This window comes from Fistularia commersonii, chromosome 25 (assembly GCF_037954325.1).
Source record: "Fistularia commersonii isolate RoL2024-O1a breed Wild chromosome 25, RoL_Fcom_v1.0, whole genome shotgun sequence".
NCBI lineage: Eukaryota > Metazoa > Chordata > Actinopteri > Syngnathiformes > Fistulariidae > Fistularia > Fistularia commersonii.
In genome coordinates, this window is record NC_141308.1 from 5383266 (window position 1) to 5401367 (window position 18102).

Sequence of the window (18102 nt, forward strand, 5' to 3'; positions counted from 1 at the left end):
GTGAGGGATATAAGTAAAAGTTATAAACTCTATCAACTTAGGCATTGAAAACAAAGAAGACATTCAACACTTGGATCATGAAATTAAGGAACTGAATGAATCCAATATGAAAATAGAAGCAGACATGATGCAGCTGCAAACCCAGGTAAGTATTAACTCCAAAAGCATCATTTTAAACCGATTGAACCCTTTGGTCACTCAATTTGACTGGTTTATGTCTTTTCTTTCTGATGTTTTGTTTTTGTTTTTGTTTTTTTACCTGAAAGCAGATCTCGTCAATGGAATGTAACCTGAAGACAATTGAAGAGGAAAACAAGATGATCGAACAGCACAACGACAGCCTTCTGAAGGAACTCGCTCGCCTTAGCCAAGCCCTTATTAACAGTCTAACAGACATTCAGCTGCCTCAAATGGTACAGTAAGCCTTGACCTCAAACTCCACCACTACTCATTTATATATTTTACATGTCCTGGAAAACATAAATACTCCTTGAATTGATTTTAGTGTGCTGTTTTCACTAATGCAAAAACATGTTTTTGTTACAGGGACCCATCAGTGAGCATAATTTTGAAGCCTATGTGAACACATTAACTGATATGTACAACAACTCGGAGCATGAATACTCTCCAGAGTGCAAGGCCCTCTTGGATAATATCAAGCAGGCTATTAAGGGCATCCATGTTTAAGCTGCAGAGCTACCAAGAGGTTTCTTTGACTTGGAATAATGGCACTAGATAGCTCTATTTTACTGAAGAGTGCTGGCTTGGCTGCATGTATAAGGCTTTTGGAAATGTGTTTGACATTTCCCAGAAAATACATTGCACTGAGAAAATTACCAGCCAGATTTGTAATGCTTTTACTGTTTCTGCATTCACTTGATATGTTTATCCTGGTGAGATTTTTACTCCTCTTGCACTTAATTATTTTGTATGGTTTGCTTGATTTTAACCTGTATGTGTTCATGTCATTCTTATATTACTGCTATTTATTATTATATTTGTTCATCTGTGTATTTATTTCATCATTTTTTTTTATTTATTTCTATAATTATAAATGCTTAACGATTAAAACAAAATCTGTTGACATTCTGCACATTGTAAATTACATAGAAGCACATTCCAATTTCATGGCTTACTTTTGCCATCTAGTGTTGAAAACGTATATTATGAGATCACAAGTTGGATCTTACTTGAAAGTAAATAAAAACAAAAAAAAAAAAGATACTTAACCATTGATTTTGCTTTCTATTCTTTATTGGTAACTGAATGTATGGTAAGACAAAGTGAATACTGAGATAAAAAAAAAGAAAAAAAATGCAATGCCACTGTACTGTATCTTTCTTTCTCTCTTAACCAATAACAAGGAGGCAACACTGAGCAAAAATTAAACATCATTCAGTGAGATGAATGTCAGAATCTACTTGCATAGCATGCCACAAGAAGAGTGCAAGGAAAATCAAAAATCCACTTTGTCAAGGCATCTTACTTTTTTTAAATATAGTTATTAAACTGCCTTCAGTGCACACACTTTTACGTGTGCATATAGTATGTGCCTCAATGTACATGAATCCATAAAAATATACGAGTACTATGTTTTGTGGTAGGACAGTATTATGTGGATGGTGTCTAATTTATTATACAGTATAATTATTTTCATAGGAGGAAATGTTCCTGATTACTGTTTTAAATACTGACGTCTCAGTCGCTGTAATCTCAGAGCTGGGTTTTGAAAGACCGAGACTGAAAAGTCTAGTGTTTATTTCACCTTTTGAAAGTGCTGACAGATAAGAAGGAAATGGCATATATAAAAACAACATGAACTCCTGTTTATTTTAAACTGCTTACAAGCCTTAACATTTCATCCATTCTTAGAGCGTGAATATACTTGTAATGCTTGAGGCAGATTTGGATAGTACCTATTTCACAACCAAGTGTACTTCCGTCACAATTTATGTTTGAGTTTGAATCACTGAATTGAAGAAAAAAAAGAGAGAGAGAGAGAGAGAGAGACAAAAAGGAAATGAAAAACACAGACAAATTATAGCTGTTGGCTAATCAGTTTTTTAATTGCACTTTTGTATTTAAATTATTTTGTGTTGTTTTGTTCACCTGAATGCTTCTGACTTCAACAAAAGAGGAAAATGGGACAATGTAGTCAAATCCCAATTAAAAAACAAAAGAAGACTAAATAACACAGTATATCATTTGAGCAAGAGATTTGTTATTTCTGCAAAAGGAACTCAGACATGTAGCCTAGAATATTTCAAAGAAAAAAACTGTAACAGCATAAGAGCCAAATTACAGAAGAATGACCCTATTTTATCCAAATGCGCAAAATGATTTATATAATTTTAATCTTTTAAAATTGAATCACATTCTTTAACCTTACTCTTTTATTTATCTTATATTCAAGTCCTACACCACACATTGTTTGCTCAGGAAGTTTTTGTGAATACTATTTATTTTTCCCTTGTTAGTATTTGATGTTTTGTAATGTGAAATGCTTTTTTTGTGGAACAATATTAGTATGATATGAAAATTGTATTGTATTTCTTTTCTTTTACATTACAATGTAATGCTTTTTTTCAGTTCAAGTAGTTTGTAAATTGAAACTTCCTATTACTTTTACTATTTCATAATAAAAAGATATGCGCTGTGTTGTACAGTTTGTGTATGGTAGAAATAAACTTTTCAAATGGTTGCATGGTCTTTTCAAAACTTTTAACTGTAAGTCAGTCATGAACTTAATTAACCCTGAAGCTACGGTGTTTCTACTCTCCTTGGTCAATGTCGCCCCCTTGTGTTAAAATTGGGTAGTACAGACAGGCAACTGCAGAACATGTATAAAGTATATTGCCTGAAAAGATTACTAGCCCCCCCAAAAAAACATTTCACTCTGCCGTGAAGCCACTAAATTTAAGGTTCTACCTCATTCAGTGTGAAGCAACCTATTTTTCTTTCATTATAAAACCCTACAGGATGCAGCAAAATATTCTTTGACAGTCTTAGAGCTTCAGTGTTTAGCAGATTAACTACTTAAGTTTATAAAGCAATGATAAAGGCCAACCTGGTGATGAAAAACAAACACAAAAAAATGTCTTAAGCTGCAGGAAATGTTCATACCGAGCTTCAACAAGTGAAGGAATTGGACAAGTGGATGTCTTATCTTCAATCCCAAATACATGAGAACTTTTTGACTTTTTCTTGAGCTCCCTGGTGATTCTGCAAATAAAGTCCAATATTAATATGTAGCAATCCCTAATCTTCCCAAATGAAAAAACATTTCTTATCCCTGTCCATACGTTATGCTGTTGAGGGCACTATAAACCAAAAACCTGTTCAGTTAAGTGATTCCACCCACATCTGCACGCATGTGCTCAGGGTTGGCCCAAAGTTTCTGGGAGCTCTTAAACAACAGGTCTCTATAAAGCTCCACGATTTTGTTAAATTACAAGGCTCAATTTTAAGAAAAGCTGACTAAAGATAGCTGGTGTGAGAGAGGAGGATACAGAGAATAGGGTTAGATGGAGAAAGTTGATTCGCTGTGGTGACCCCTGAATGGGAAAGCCAAAGGGAGACAAAGAAGAAGTGTGTTTGTTTGTTTGGTAAATGCTGCAACACCATTTGCCATAAAGCAGGCTAGATCTGCTTAGTTGAGTGGTGGAATGATAGAGATCTTTGGGCAGGGTGCCTCATACCATTTTTGGGACCCTTGATGTGTTTACCTTGGTTTACCTCAGGTTTACCTCAGGCCATCCTTACATCTGCTGACCAGGACAGTGTTTTTTTTAATCAAACCTGGTGATGTTTCATTCCCACACTTGCAGGGGAGAAACCAGCTGCAAGCTAAATTTAGGTCCTGCCTTTAGGGAGTTGTGTGAGGTTACGGGGCTGGTTACACTTTCCAGGAACTATCGAATGCCATGTTTTCTTTTTAGAGGTTAAAAAAGGTTGTTTCCGGTAAACTGGGTACCTGACTCTTCTCTCTTTTTATTCTATTCTAGACGGATTGTGTTTACTTTTATACAGCTTACAATTGTGTTTTCCTGCGCTCAGTAATGTACCTCTTTAACAACAACATTTCGTAATTTCAGTATGTCCGTCATCAATCTTGTGGGTTTGTGGTTTCTAAGCTCCAAAGATTCAAAAGTCTCCCCATCTGCTGCATAAAAGACTGAGCAAAGATGAAAGTTAATCGGAATCAGTAGTTAAAGAGGACAATTGTATAATGTAAAACTTCTTCTGAATCACAGATCAATAATACTGTGACATATCATTATCCTCAACTTGTAAATTACATAGAACAGTGGACAATAACTAACTATCATTTTAATGTCAACACAAGCACAAAGAAAGAGGCAATACTAAACTTTTACAAGGTTTTATTTGTTTTACGCCGGTGCTATAAAAAGCATTATTCATTAGCCAAAATATTTTTCAATCCCTCTTTGCTTATTTGTTACAAAAGTGAGATTTAATGAAAATCCATCCATCCTTTGTCTACTACTTATCCTGCAGTGAGGATAGCTGGATGCTGGAGCCTATCTCAGCTGTCATTAGGTGAGAGGCGATCGCAGGCCCACATAAAGACACACAACCGTTCTCTCTCTCATTTACACGTCCAGGTAATTCTTCCAATGTATTCCAATAAATCTCCAGTGTGTTTTTGGACTGTGGGAGGAAACCCGAGAACCCAGAGGAAACACGAGCAGAACATGCAAAGTCCACACAGAGAGACCCCCTGTGGGAATTGTACCAGGGTCCTTCGTGCTGTGAGGCATTATTGCTAATCGCTGACAAGTGACACATTATTTTTAGCAAAGAGGTCATTTTTGATTTCTAAATTACTACCACATTAAACAGTACATTTGATACGTTTTTTTAAATCCCTCAAAAATATTCTGAAAGCCATTCCCATGAAACATAGAAATCAGTTTCAATAGTAGTCTACTTGTTCCCGGATGCTTTAGTAATGCAATACAATAATGTAAAATAATCATAACAACAACAACAACAACAACAACAACAACAACAACAAAAATAATAAAAATAATAATAATAATAAAGGTCAACAAGACCAAACTAGTCCTTCTATTTTTCATTCAAAATAACCGTTAAGATCATTCGGTTTTCTTAAAGGCACTTTCAGTAAACAGTTTTTTCAGTAAACAGCTAAAATAAACAGCTTCTAAAATGATAGCCGCGGGATAATTCAACACTCGTCCCGTCATGCAGCCTGGTTGAGAAACAGTTTGTCATAATCTGAGATGACACGTCCACACTGGGGTCAATCCAGGACTTTGTTTTGGGGCACCGGGTCTACTCATGTATCTTTTCCTTAAGAAGACTCGTTCGCTTTGGAAATGTAGCTTCGAGTGCGTCACTGCGTTGCAATTGTTTTTATGTTTTTTTGTTTTTGTTTTTGTTTCTTTTTTTTACTTTAGATCACAAATATTTCTCGGACGCTTCTATGTCAAGCGATCACAGATTGATGGACGGACAGAGTTGTGTGCAACAGCGCTTCCCTCTATCGACGTTTGAAAACCACGTGACCTATGTTTACATCCTCTCCTCAGCTGTTCTGTTTCACTTAGTCGAAACGACGAAGTCGTTACTACTTTTGCCGTTTCGCCGGACCACCGGGCGGGTTACCTCAGATAGGTTGTCCGGTCATCTCGAAGAAACGGCCACTTACCGTCGCATTGCACCGTGCGTCCGGTTACAAGGAGTGAGTTAACGCGACACACGACATTGTGAGTGTTTTTTTTTTGTTTGGTTTTTCCCCCGACCACATTTGTTTCCAACTAACACATAATTTATGTCTTATTGAAACAGTTTGCAATCTGAGCGACATGTCAAGGAAGAAAGATGCGTTGTGTTTTTTGTTTTTTTTTAATTTCTTGTAAGATTATAGCGTAACGGGTAGTCAGGCTTACCCAACCTGCTTTGTCTGTTTTGACGATGGCGCACTCAGGCCCGTTGAAGCTAGCGTTAGCTTTGTTGACTGCTTCTCGTAGCGGGAGATGCTAAATAGAAACAGTCCTAAAAATTAAATTGAGCTCCAAACACGTCGTATATTTATGTCACTTGTGATGAGGCTGAGCACATTTTCTGCTGCGATTTCATTTCGATGTGAAAAAAAACAAGGATGCTTCAAGAGACTTTCCAACACAAGAAAGAAAAAAATACAACGTTGGTTAGTAACTTGTATCTTGTTGAAGCTCGGTGGGATAATTGCTCGATTTTATTTTGCTGAACTGCATTATAAATTTTGCAGAAAAGGGTGGAAGCTGACGGGCAGAAGCCCCCGATAATCTTTCTAACAACTGGAGTTCGCCAGTTTATGTTAAAAGATTGGGGTTAATCGCACTGCAGTGGACTGGCTGACTGCGTTTTGCTCGCCAGGATGGAACAAAAGCAGGATGAATGCAGACACGCACGGACACACTGTCCGTCCGCCTGTCGAGTCGTGTAATAAATGCACGAATCATTATGTGTTTCAAGAGAAGCGATCGTATATCGGTGATAAAAACATCATAGGATTTAATACAGCCGGACAACTTGTCGTGAAAACGCTGTTGTTGTTTTGCTTCGCCGTCACACGCAGTGCGAGGAAAGTGTCGACGCATCTGATTGGCCGATTGGCAGCCGTCTGTGTGGCAACTGCGACATGTGACCAAGCGGTGAGCTGATTGGCTTCATCAGGTGTCAGTTGCCGGAATATCTGCGAAGATAACTGCGCGCACAGAAAGAATACAAACCCATGTCAAATCAAGCTCACAGGCTTTTATTATAAGCTTCTAAACCGCAGCAGTTTCTGGATGGTCTCACTAACTGTTGGCTTTATTTCCAATATAAAATGCTGCACTGCTATGAAAATAGTCCACAACAGACTCAGCCAGAAATAGAGAGAAGTCCCAAATTTCTTGTATGCAGTATAAAAGTTACAATATCCGAGTTACAGTTAACATAAAAGTTGAATGACTATAATTTTTTTTTTTCTGAATAAAAACATAGTTTTCGAAGGCGTGTCAAGTTCAAATAATTCACTAATCTCTTCTCAATAATTCGATAGACAGAGATGCGCAATAAAATCAGAACATTCATTCACGCAAAGACAGTGATATTGGAGACAGTTATATCATTTAGTGCAGATCAAATGCCCTAAAGTGTATCCAGTATTGGAAAACTATCTAGGTAATTGCTTACTAACCAATTCAACCTGTAGAATTTCCATCTCCCACTGTCAGATGACATTTTACACAATATGTATTATGTCATGTCTGTATTTATAATTTTTTTATTACAGTCTTATTTGTTTTTTTTGATTTGAAGGTATATGATGAGAGTAGATGTCACACATGGTTCTTTCAAGGACATGGTCTGTCTGTGCTGGGCAATAGTCATTACTATTAAAAACTCAGCAGGGCTGAAATGGAACCCTGTTTATTTTTATTTTTTTGTTATCTATTTCTTACTGTCTTTTAAATATTAACATGTGATGAGCATTTGAAAATGTTAAATTACCCATTGTGGCTTTCTTAAAATTAAGTTAAACCTATTCATGAATTTTATTGAAAGTCTGCTCAGCCAAATGTATGTAGTCATCAGCATTATTATGCTCTCTGCTGTCATTGACTATATCGGTTTACTTTAACTATCAGGATATAGTTACAGCACCTGATATTGCTCTTCTTATAGGGCTACTAGACGATGTCAACCCAGGACAGCCTGTGTGTTTACCAATGCAATATTCTTAAAAACAGAGATTTCTCCCTGCTCTAAATGTTTTACCTACACTGGTCTTTTTTATTTGTCTAAAACAGAGTGGGTGAATAATGACCCCTGTGGATTATCATGTGCAAGACTGTGCTGCTGTGCCTGAAAGCATCTTGTTTGTAGAATACCTCGCCTGACCCATTTTCTTTCTTGGAATTGCAGGCAACTCTCAGGACTTGACATTAAGAGAGGAAAGAGTGGAAACAAAAAAACTAGGTTAAAAAGTACACTTGTGTAGTTGCTGACAGTGAAAAAAAATCAATGATTCTCAATGGAAATCTACAACCCACTACAATGTCACCTTCAAATTTGATGTTTATTATAAGAGTCAGATGTCGAGAGGCTGTTGAAGGCAGTGAGAGAATTCCAGACTGGTTTCCTGGTCTCTTTGTATTTTCAGCTCCACAGTTCATTCTGTGAAAAGGTGTGAAGCCAATTAACATATTTAAATGTGCCTACGAAGGAAGTTTAGGGTCATTTAAATTTTAAGTAAATCTATTGCCACCCTCTGTTGTGTTTGTTTTATTGTTCAGTTTTTCCCACATGCCCCCAAGTGTTATTAAGAGAGGTTATTCATTTTATTGACATGTTGTCTACTTCATAGAAAGTATAATGCATAGTCTTCCAGTTGCAAGAAAAATAACTGTCAGGAGCACCACAGAACAGCGAAGAATTAATTGACCCTCACCACAAATGCTTGCCTTCAACATTTCGGGCGTCTTAAAATGAAGCAGTGTTTAAATTAAGTTTGTCACCTGCTGTCTGACATGAAATTAATCATCAGAGTATATGCAGAGGTGCTGTGCGAGATGTCGCTGTACTGACAATTTGTGACCACAGTGAGTGACAGATCTTGGTGCAGTTGAGGAGTGAAAAGTCTTTCGAATGCAATTAACGTCTCCAATTGAGCTTGAGCAAAAATGGCATTTCTGATATATACGTCATTAATTTTATAGGACAGAAGTTACAAAAGAAACTGGTATTTGAAAGGAGAAAAGCAAATGAATTATTAAAATGTATGGGGGTATCATCGTAGACCCAGTCAGTAGCCCGCAATTTTCTGGGGAATTAAGCTGATACCATTATTCACCTAGCCGTTAACACTTGCCAATGAAGCAATTAACTGTCATACCAGACATAATCTAACAAGGTACGTAAGTGAGCCCCAAGAATGTGTAAACAAATCACTTATCAAAATGACTGATATGTAATTTTTAAAATTAAAATCAATCATTTTGACTAAAATGAAACTCCTTGTTTGTAGATCAACTTACCTCAGGAAGAAGCAAATATATCAAGATGCTGAAGAGTTTTTTTATCATTGTGGGGAAGCAATAATAATCCAATATGGCTTTCATGGGATTCTTCTTAACATCGGATTTATTGTGATTTTTTTTTTTTTTTTTTTTGGCCAGATAAAATATTTGTCTTTGTGGTAATGGTTATTCAGGGGGTTTCATCTCCACAAAAGGATGCAAATGCTGCAGTCAAAACAATTGACTAAAAGGAGCTGTTGACTATATATATTATGCCACTATACATCACAGCATGGATGCCTGCTAGTTCTATTGCTGCTTAAGATAACTACTATTTAGTGTTATGTCGCTTTGCCGTAGCTCAAATCGATTACAATACTTGAAGACAATCATTGTAGACCGTAGCCAGCATATTGTCATAACACGTTTATGTAATTTTCCTCAGGGTTCTCACTGCCTGGATATGACCGTTGTCTGAAGAAACACAGGAGGAGTCACAGCAGGCAGAAACCTTCAGCCGACTTATCATCTCCATGCCCCACTGAGGAGAAACTCCTCCTACTGAGAGCCCATTCTGCCCTTGTGATTGTCTTCTCTCTTGGCCATGGGGGGAGCTGTGAGCGCTGGGGAAGACAATGATGATCTTATTGATAATCTGAAAGAGGCCCAGTATATTCGCACTGAAAAAGTTGAACAGGCTTTTCGAGCCATTGATCGCGGTGACTATTATCTGGATGGATATCGGGACAGTGCCTATAAAGACTTGGCTTGGAAGCATGGCAACATACACCTCTCTGCTCCATGTATATACTCTGAGGTGATGGAGGCACTCAAACTGCAGCCGGGGCTTTCTTTCCTCAATCTAGGAAGTGGGACAGGCTACCTGAGCACAATGGTTGGACTTATCATAGGTGAGCACAGTGGGCCTTTATCAATGTGTTACTCATTTACAGGAAAATTTCAAATGTGGGGAGACTGACTATGACCATGTCATGAAATATGATATGCAATTTTTGGTTATCTAATGGCTCATCTAAATTAGTTCTTCTCTTGTGTTTTCCTTTAGGACCATTTGGTGTTAACCATGGAGTGGAGCTCCACAAGGATGTGGTTGAATATGCTCGCGAGAAACTGGAGGATTTCATCAAAAACAGTGACAGCTTTGATAAGTGAGTGCACGCTTCTTTAAGTGCTACCAAAATTGAAAAAAGTCAAACATCAAAACAGGTTGACCATGTTCCATGTGTTACTTTACTACTCAAGAGCTGCACAGGCTAATTGGGAAATCATTAGTTTTGCAATAATTTAGTCATGTGCCAAAAGAACCATCATCATTCTGCCTCTTGATGGCACTTCATGAAAACTAAAGAGACCACCAAAATTATAGCGCATAGATAAGTCATTTCAATCTGTGTCAAATTATAAGATTAATTTAATGGATGATATTAAGTGAAATGGAATCAAATCCATCATGAGCTACAAGCTGACTCTTTATTTTATTCTGTCTTTCTTTTTTATACTTAAGAATATTTTCAGGTGCCATGGTAAAGTTATCAGATCTAATGTCAGTGGGTAAATTATTTCAGAAATCCTGAAGGCCTGGAGAATAAAAGCAAAGGAGGCCTCAACCTATTAGTACTTGGTCTTTGCTACACCTCATAGGCACTATACAACAGGATGCAAAAGATTTTAATGATCAAGTTTTGTTTTTTTCAAACCAAAGTGGCATTATCCTTTACCACAATGGTGCGATTTGATATCAAAAAGGGTTTCATTCAGCAACATCACAGTTCACAGAATTAGTTTGCTATTTCAAGTGGTAAACTTCCTTTTTAGAGACATCTAAATCCCAATTATTTGTGTCAGGGCATCCGTAATATTATACACTGACCTTGAAAATAAGAAGGAAAAATTGGTTTTCATGCATGTATATTTTCCACTGAACATCTGATATTGTTCACAGGTTTGAATTCTGTGAACCCATCTTTGTAGTGGGAAATTGCCTTGAAATCTCAACGGACTGTCACCAATATGATCGCATTTACTGTGGTGCGGGAGTGCAGAAAGATCATGAAAATTACATGAAAGTGCTGCTCAAAATCGGTGGCATCCTGGTGATGCCCATAGAGGACCAGGTAAGTGTCACAAGCCATTAGAATAATACATAATCAACTCACAAAAACTTCTTCTGCCAAAGTAAGTTAACTGACAGTGTCCTACAAGAGGGGTTATGTAACTTTCATATGCATTATTGAGCCAAATTTGCCCCTGGATTTGAACAGTTGTGTAAGGAGCACACATAGGGCAGTGGAAATAAATGTTTTATTTTGTGATATGTGTGTGTGCATGCGTGTGTGTGCGCACGTGTGTGCACGCCCGTGCATGCATGTGTTAGAGAGAGAGAGAGAGAGAGAGAGAGCGAAAGAGCACATTCAGGATCAGTGAATTGTGCTTCCTGTGTGTGAGTGTGTAAGAGGGCATTCTAAATAATTTGGGAGAATGTGGGCAGTGGAATGGTGGCCAAGATGTCTTTTTTTTCAGTGAGGAGTGTTAACACCCTAGCAGATTTGGGGTCAATTATTTTTTAGTAGAAGCCTCGCATCAAGAAAAAGAAGAGCAGCAACTCTTTTGTTTGCATTGGTGCTGTTATTGAGAATATTCATTTTCAATTATTGGTTCTTATATATGTAAGCAGCTTTAAAAGAAAGAAGAATTTCCTGCAATTCTCAGTGTTTTCACTTCACAAATTTTTTTCATTATCTACATATATGTATTCACAATCCTAAAGAAATTAAGGGCTCATATGACAGTCAAGGAATGACGGATTTGCTGAAGTAGTTTTGTGTATATAGTAGTCGTAACACACACTCACATATATATACACACACATACACACACACACACACACACAGTGGCATGTTGGTCTACGAATTTAATTTGTTTTTTGACTCAGTTTGCGCACCGAAATGTTTGCAAATCAAAACTAGTTTTCCCAATGAAATGAATTTAAATCCCATTGATCTGTTCCTCCAACTCCAAAAACATAACTTTTTAGAACTTTTTGAATAGATTTATGTGTGGCAAAAAAACAGACAGGAATTAAAGATAACCTTAATTATTACTGTGTTTCTGGTGTTTTTTTCTCTTCTTTGTGTCATTTGAAGTGTTTTTTTTAGCTGGTTCGGTGGGTGCTCGTTGGACAAGAATACAATCCAGAGAAATTTGTTGGAGAATATATCTTATCTTTCATTGGTTTTTGTCAGGCATTGACTTCTCCTCCTGGGTCTACTTTGGATTTTTTCTCCAAAAAAAGTCCAATTTCATCACAATTAAAAGTTGATGCGAGACATAGCCTTCAGTATTGATAGTTTTCAAATTCTTTCACATAGTTATCTGCTCCTTTTTTGTCTGAACTAGCCGCCTCACCATTTCTAACAACACTGTGAAAACCATTTAATAGTCAAAATTCTTCAAATCATTATCTGCCTGCCTTGAATTTGTCAATGCCAGCACTTGTTCTCGGCATTTCCTTCACCAAATCAGCATACAGAAGTAAAGCCTTCTTGCATAAAAGACCCTCGCTAACGCAGCAAGCTGTCTTTCATTAATCCAAACTAACAATAACTTTTCTACTTCTTTAAGACTTGAGACCTTTTCTTTGTCAACATAGAGACTTCTTTAGCCACATCAGCCACCTGTAGCGCATCTTTGCTCCTTAGGATTGTACAGATGATTGACTTAGCCATGTCGTAATGTTTGCGTGTTTGGCAAGTTCAGTAACATGAACACCACTCTCACATTTAGCTATTATTTCCTTCTTCAGATCCACTATGATACTCTTGTGCTTCTGAACCCCACCATTACTAGCACTTTTCACTTTCTTACGAGACATAATGAGGGCTAATTTAATGCAAAAAGCACAAAAACAAAGCGTATTTAAAGGAGAACACAATAATGAACGATGCAAGCAATGCTGAGTACTACGAAAGACTGACAGTACACTACAGTGCCACATTTTGAAAAGCCCCCAAGTTTTTCATTTGCTTGTTCTTGCATCAAGAGCCTGTTCACGGGTCAATTCTAAATTTGTTCGCAAACTATGTTCCAATTTTCGTTTAATTAATTAATTTATTCCCACCCCCACGATTATGGACGTTCATGGGCCGAAGTTCTACTGTACATGTATGCATTTTGAATCTTTACTATGACACTATCCACAGGCACCATGGCCATCAGTGTGATCACACAGAATGACAGACTCATGCTCTTCAGGGTACATCACTGATGCCTGTGAATGAATTAACCTGACATCTGGCTTCAAGGTGTCTCTGTGCTGATTTAATGGAGCTCTTAGTTGCCAGCCGAATGCCTCTCAAAGCATTACACCTCCCCTCCCTGATATACACTCACTTTATTACCATGAAGAATGAGTCTATAGCCTTGTGTGGCTTAATTGAGCTTTGATAACTGTCTTACTGTGGACAGATGATTACCAGTTACAGCCCGAGTCATTGCATATCCATCACCGTTCACCTTGCAGTGCAAGCTCGGCAAATATCTTGGTACTGTGTTAAACGTGTGCCTTGATTGGGGTTTCCTCGAAACAGTATTAGATATAAGCCTGATACACTATATATTGAGACCAGCAGTGATAGACCCATGATTTATTCATGTGAGAAAAAAAAACCAAATACCAGCTCTAAAGGCCTCAGATGCAATTTTGCTGTTTAATGACCCAGTGAGAATGACAGAAATATGTACGAGTACATCTATTATATAAAATTCAACTCATGGTTCAATACTGCCACAAACATTTTCATGCAGAAGAAGTAGTCCACTGCAAGTGTATGCATTAGCCAACTGGATTCTACCTCTAAAAAAGTCTGTCATGTAAATGTGTGCTCCAAGTGCTCACCTGCTATGTATTTGTATTTTGCAGCTTCCATAGTATCAAGAATTGTGTATTTTATTGCCACTGGACATTTTTGGCATTTTCTCAAAACACTATATAAATTCCAGCTACAATTAACACCTGAATCACTGGACTTGCAAATTGTATTCAATAAGTAACTACTGCAATACATATTACTTATTAATATGGCTGTAGTAGTAGAGGCATTTTCTACTTACATCCTAAGTACGGTATGAAAATCGAGATCCACAGCTAGCAAAGCGAAAATGAGGGAAGTATTTTATGACAAACAGGGCAAAGATATGGAGAAAACACTGGAAGGAAGATTCAAGTTCACACTCTTTCTTCCTTGTTGTTTATAATGTTGAGTTCAGGTTTTGTCTCTTTTTGCAGCTGACCCAGATAACCAGGACTGGCCAATGCTCATGGGAGAGCAAAAACATTTTGGCGGTGTCCTTTGCCCCCTTGGCCCAGCAGAGCCGTGCAGATGGAGAGAAGCCTGACGCTGTCCAGTTGCGTGAGTATCTCCTGCTTTGGACTTACTCATCTTGTAGCCGCATAACACAGAAAGTATTTAATGTTTGACAGTATATAAAAAGTGATTAGATGATTCCTGAAGCAGCTTTTTTTTTCAGCTGGCCTGGCAGCTGGTTCAGCATGCCAGATTTCCCTATGACAGCCTCTCTTGTTTGTAATGACCTACTTGAAGGATTGTATGGATTTTTTTATTTTTTGTGCTGCCTTGCCCTGAGAAGTTTGTCATCCGCTGTTGTCCTCAGCCCCAGTGACGGTGCGGAGCCTTCAGGATTTGTCTCGGATCTACATCCGCCGCACGCTCAGAAACCTGGCCTCTGAGGACAGTCCAGAGAGAGGGATGGTGCAACGAGTTCCCCAAAAGCGCAAGCGCAGGCGTTGCCGACGGCGACGCATCAACACCTACGTTTTTGTAGGCAATCAACTGATTCCCCAAATGGTAGAGAGTGAGGAAGAAGAGCATACTGAAGAAGAACACAAAGAAGTGGAGGAGGAGGAGGAAAGAGACCTTGGCGACATTGAAATTCTTAAGCAAGTGAACATGTTGAGAGACCAGATCATGGCCTTACCGCTGCCAGAATCACTAAAAGCATACTTGCTGTATTTCAGAGAGAAATAACTTCTTCGCTCACGCAGCACCTGCTGAAATATTTTTCTCCACCTTTTTCAGTACAAATGTAGCATTATATCCATTAAATCTTGATGACAAAACTGTAATGGAAAGAGACATCATAGATAATATTGGATGATAATGTTATGATTGTAATGAGTTGCTAGAAAATGTTGATTTTTCTTTTTCTTTTGATTTGTATATCACAAATATGTAAAAAGTACTAAATGGACATAGTTTGAGAAACCTGTTTTGAGACTGAGATTTTATCACGCCACCGGGATCACTGCAGACGTTTGCGGATTATAAAAAAAAAGCAAAAGCAAAAAAAAGAAGCAAAAAGTTCTTATCACTTTATTTGTTAACATTTGACCATGCTAAGACGAAAACTTTTATTGCACCTTTTTCAGAAGCTTTAAACTCCTGTCAGTCTCTGGTGACTTAATGATGCTGTAATAAGAGCACACTGAGAGGCATAGTATAAGGTCCTATTTTCCCATTCTGAGTTTTAAGAGTATTCCCATTCTTGCATAATCATGAATGGGGCGTTTATGTGATTACACTCGACATTTTCTCTTAAGTCAACGTGTTTTGTACCTTCAGAATACAACAGGTCACTCAGAGTTGAGATTGATCCATTAAAACTTTTCTACCGGGCACCCTTTAATGTAACGTTTTGTACAGGGTGCTCACATTCTCGTGGTTTCCCACTTTTCATACGAGTAGCTGACATTTACCTGATATGATGTTGCATCCCAGGAGAAATATCCTGTTTCAGATATAAACCCTCTTTTCTGTTTTATTTTACACTTTTGGTGCAAGTATATCTGTCCAATCATATCAAATGTTTAAAACTATAAATGATTTGTAATGGGGAATGAAAGTTGACAATAGTGAGTATATGCATGAATATACTATATGTCTAGGCTGTTTATTCTTGGCTGCTTCACATCTTATGCTTGGTCACTGGAGGTGATGACCCAAGTGACCAGATCTAGAATTGTCATGGTTTTAAAAGAAAGATTTAACTAATATTAATCAATTAGATGGCCTTGAGACAAATCTCCATCTTTGTACAATACCATTTGGGGTTTTTTTAAGCAATGCAAAAAATGCATCACTGAGCATTTTGAAGCCTTTTCTATCCCAGACTGTGGATGTGTCTCAGAAAGCACCTTATTCTGCGGTCCTCAAGTGAAAACGATGCCACTTTTTGGCTTAATTTTTATTGAATTGAATTGGTTTTGTAAATCTTATTCAAGTACAATTTTACTCACAGAACTCCCCTGATAGTGATGGCTTTTAAGTGCCAATGTACCCCATCACATTAGGATTTCTGTGACTTGTGTGGCATAGGAAAATCATTCTTAATGACAGTTTATTTCTTTAAAACATTCCACAGTGAATATCTACAGTAACAGCACGTCACTGATACATCACTTTTTTTTTCTGCTTATCTCTGACACACTTGGAGAATTTCTTCATCTTACTTTGAATGCCTAATTTAGTATTCCAAAAACTGAGATGAATGTTGTTGATATTCTGTTCAGTATCTAAGTGATATAAATATAATATATATATGTACGTATATGTACTGTTATCATATGAATCTGAAAACAATTAATTTGCATTTGGTTTGTTGTAGCATCCTCTTGCTGTACTGTATTTTCACACTGGGAATTGTACACCAAACCTCCACTGCTGTCTGTTCAATAGATATGATATATTAGTGCTGTAGGTCCTCATTTTGTTCTTGTTTAATGGAGAGTAATTTGTTTGAAAACCAGGCTTAGAATTCTGTTGTTTGATTTTAATTTGTTATGTTTTTTGGGTGTGAAGAGTTGACATTTATTTTTCAAGTTTTTTGTTTTGTTTTTTACATTCATCAGAAAGCTTTGCGAGCAATAATGGAATCATTTCTCTGCTTAGAATCACCAATAACAACATAGTCCTATTTGATTTGTGTTGCACCCATTAAAAAATCCACATCAAATACAGGCATGGAACAGTTCATGTACCATTATCTAAAATTTAATTGCCAATTTGTTATTGAAAGTGAGGGCTCTGCAACCTCGACTCGGGGGTATCATGCCTTGCACCAAAGTTAATGGGACTGCTGGGATTTTATTTAACACTGATAACATTGGACTACAAAAATGACAACTGGTGAAAACCAAGTCAGAACCAGCGCTGTGCTCCTACAAGGTTTAATTTGTTAAGAGCCAAAACAGTTTTGTTACTGTTGATCAGGGTGATTTCTCATAGTGTGCAGTTTATTTTAAAGAAAAATGTTGTTCCTCTGTAAATGTTTGGCACAAAAATAAAGGTGATGGTTACATCTCTCCTGGTTGATTCCTGAAATCTAAATGTCATTATGACTCCAAAAACGTCATCTGCTATGTGTATGCATCGCATAGTGCAATTTTCATATCAATATTTCTCAAAATTTGATCTAAATTAACCTTTGTTCAATTACAGTACAAATATTAACTTAACATGCATGAATATGACAACACACGTTTACACTAAATAGGCACACAAAGTTAGGATTATTATTTGACTGCACTTATTCCCATTGTTTTTGTAAATACACCACATGCAATAGTTAATTTAATTTTAAAATGTAGTCAATTAGTTGAGAAAAACGTCAATTACTTCAAATAGCATATGAATTTTATATTTATATGCTTACTTACTTATCTCCGTTTAATCGTGCTATTCTTGAGCTGTAAGGATATAACTGAACGTGCTCTGAATTCATTTATGTTGTATAACCTAATTCATAATTGACTGTAAAATAATAAATTAAATCACTTACAGGGGAATGGTAACTTTATATCTCTTCTTATAGAAGGTATTTCAATAATTAAATAGCCACTGTAAAGACTTGGAACTGAAGCAATTAAATGCAAAGTTATTGCTTTTTCTGAAAACATATAGTTAAATTTACACAAGTGTATGTATTATACCATGTAAGAAAAACACTAGACAATTCATGTACAAAAATAACA

General features: G+C 37.1%; 2 protein-coding genes across 8 annotated transcripts in view; both read left to right on the plus strand.

The window, feature by feature from the left end:
• The window catches only part of st18 (ST18 C2H2C-type zinc finger transcription factor), a 39876-nt gene extending 37176 nt beyond the window's left edge, over positions 1–2700 (plus strand). For 4 of the 6 annotated variants that reach the window (XM_086172674.1, XM_086172676.1, XM_086172679.1 and 1 more), the window contains 3 exons: positions 42–145; positions 267–413; positions 547–2700. In XM_086172674.1, coding sequence (XP_086028800.1) covers positions 42–145; positions 267–413; positions 547–687 — 392 coding nt within the window. In that variant the 3' untranslated portion in view covers positions 688–2700. The remainder of the gene's footprint in view (positions 1–41; positions 146–266; positions 414–546) is intronic. The other 2 variants (XM_086172675.1, XM_086172677.1) reach the window with 1 other exon arrangement.
• A 2651-nt stretch (positions 2701–5351) lies between these two features.
• On the plus strand, positions 5352–17432 carry pcmtd1 (protein-L-isoaspartate (D-aspartate) O-methyltransferase domain containing 1). Of its 2 annotated transcripts, none has more exons than XM_086172693.1 (6): positions 5352–5753; positions 9481–9946; positions 10102–10204; positions 10999–11170; positions 14341–14464; positions 14727–17432. In XM_086172693.1, the coding sequence occupies exons 2-6, from the start codon at positions 9640–9642 to the stop codon at positions 15098–15100; spliced, it is 1080 nt and encodes a 359-aa protein (XP_086028819.1). In that variant the 5' UTR covers positions 5352–5753; positions 9481–9639; the 3' UTR covers positions 15101–17432. The 2 variants fall into 2 exon arrangements, with proteins under 2 accessions (XP_086028819.1, XP_086028821.1); XM_086172695.1 differs by having other exon boundaries at positions 5352–5728.
• Positions 17433–18102: the final 670 nt, after the last annotated feature.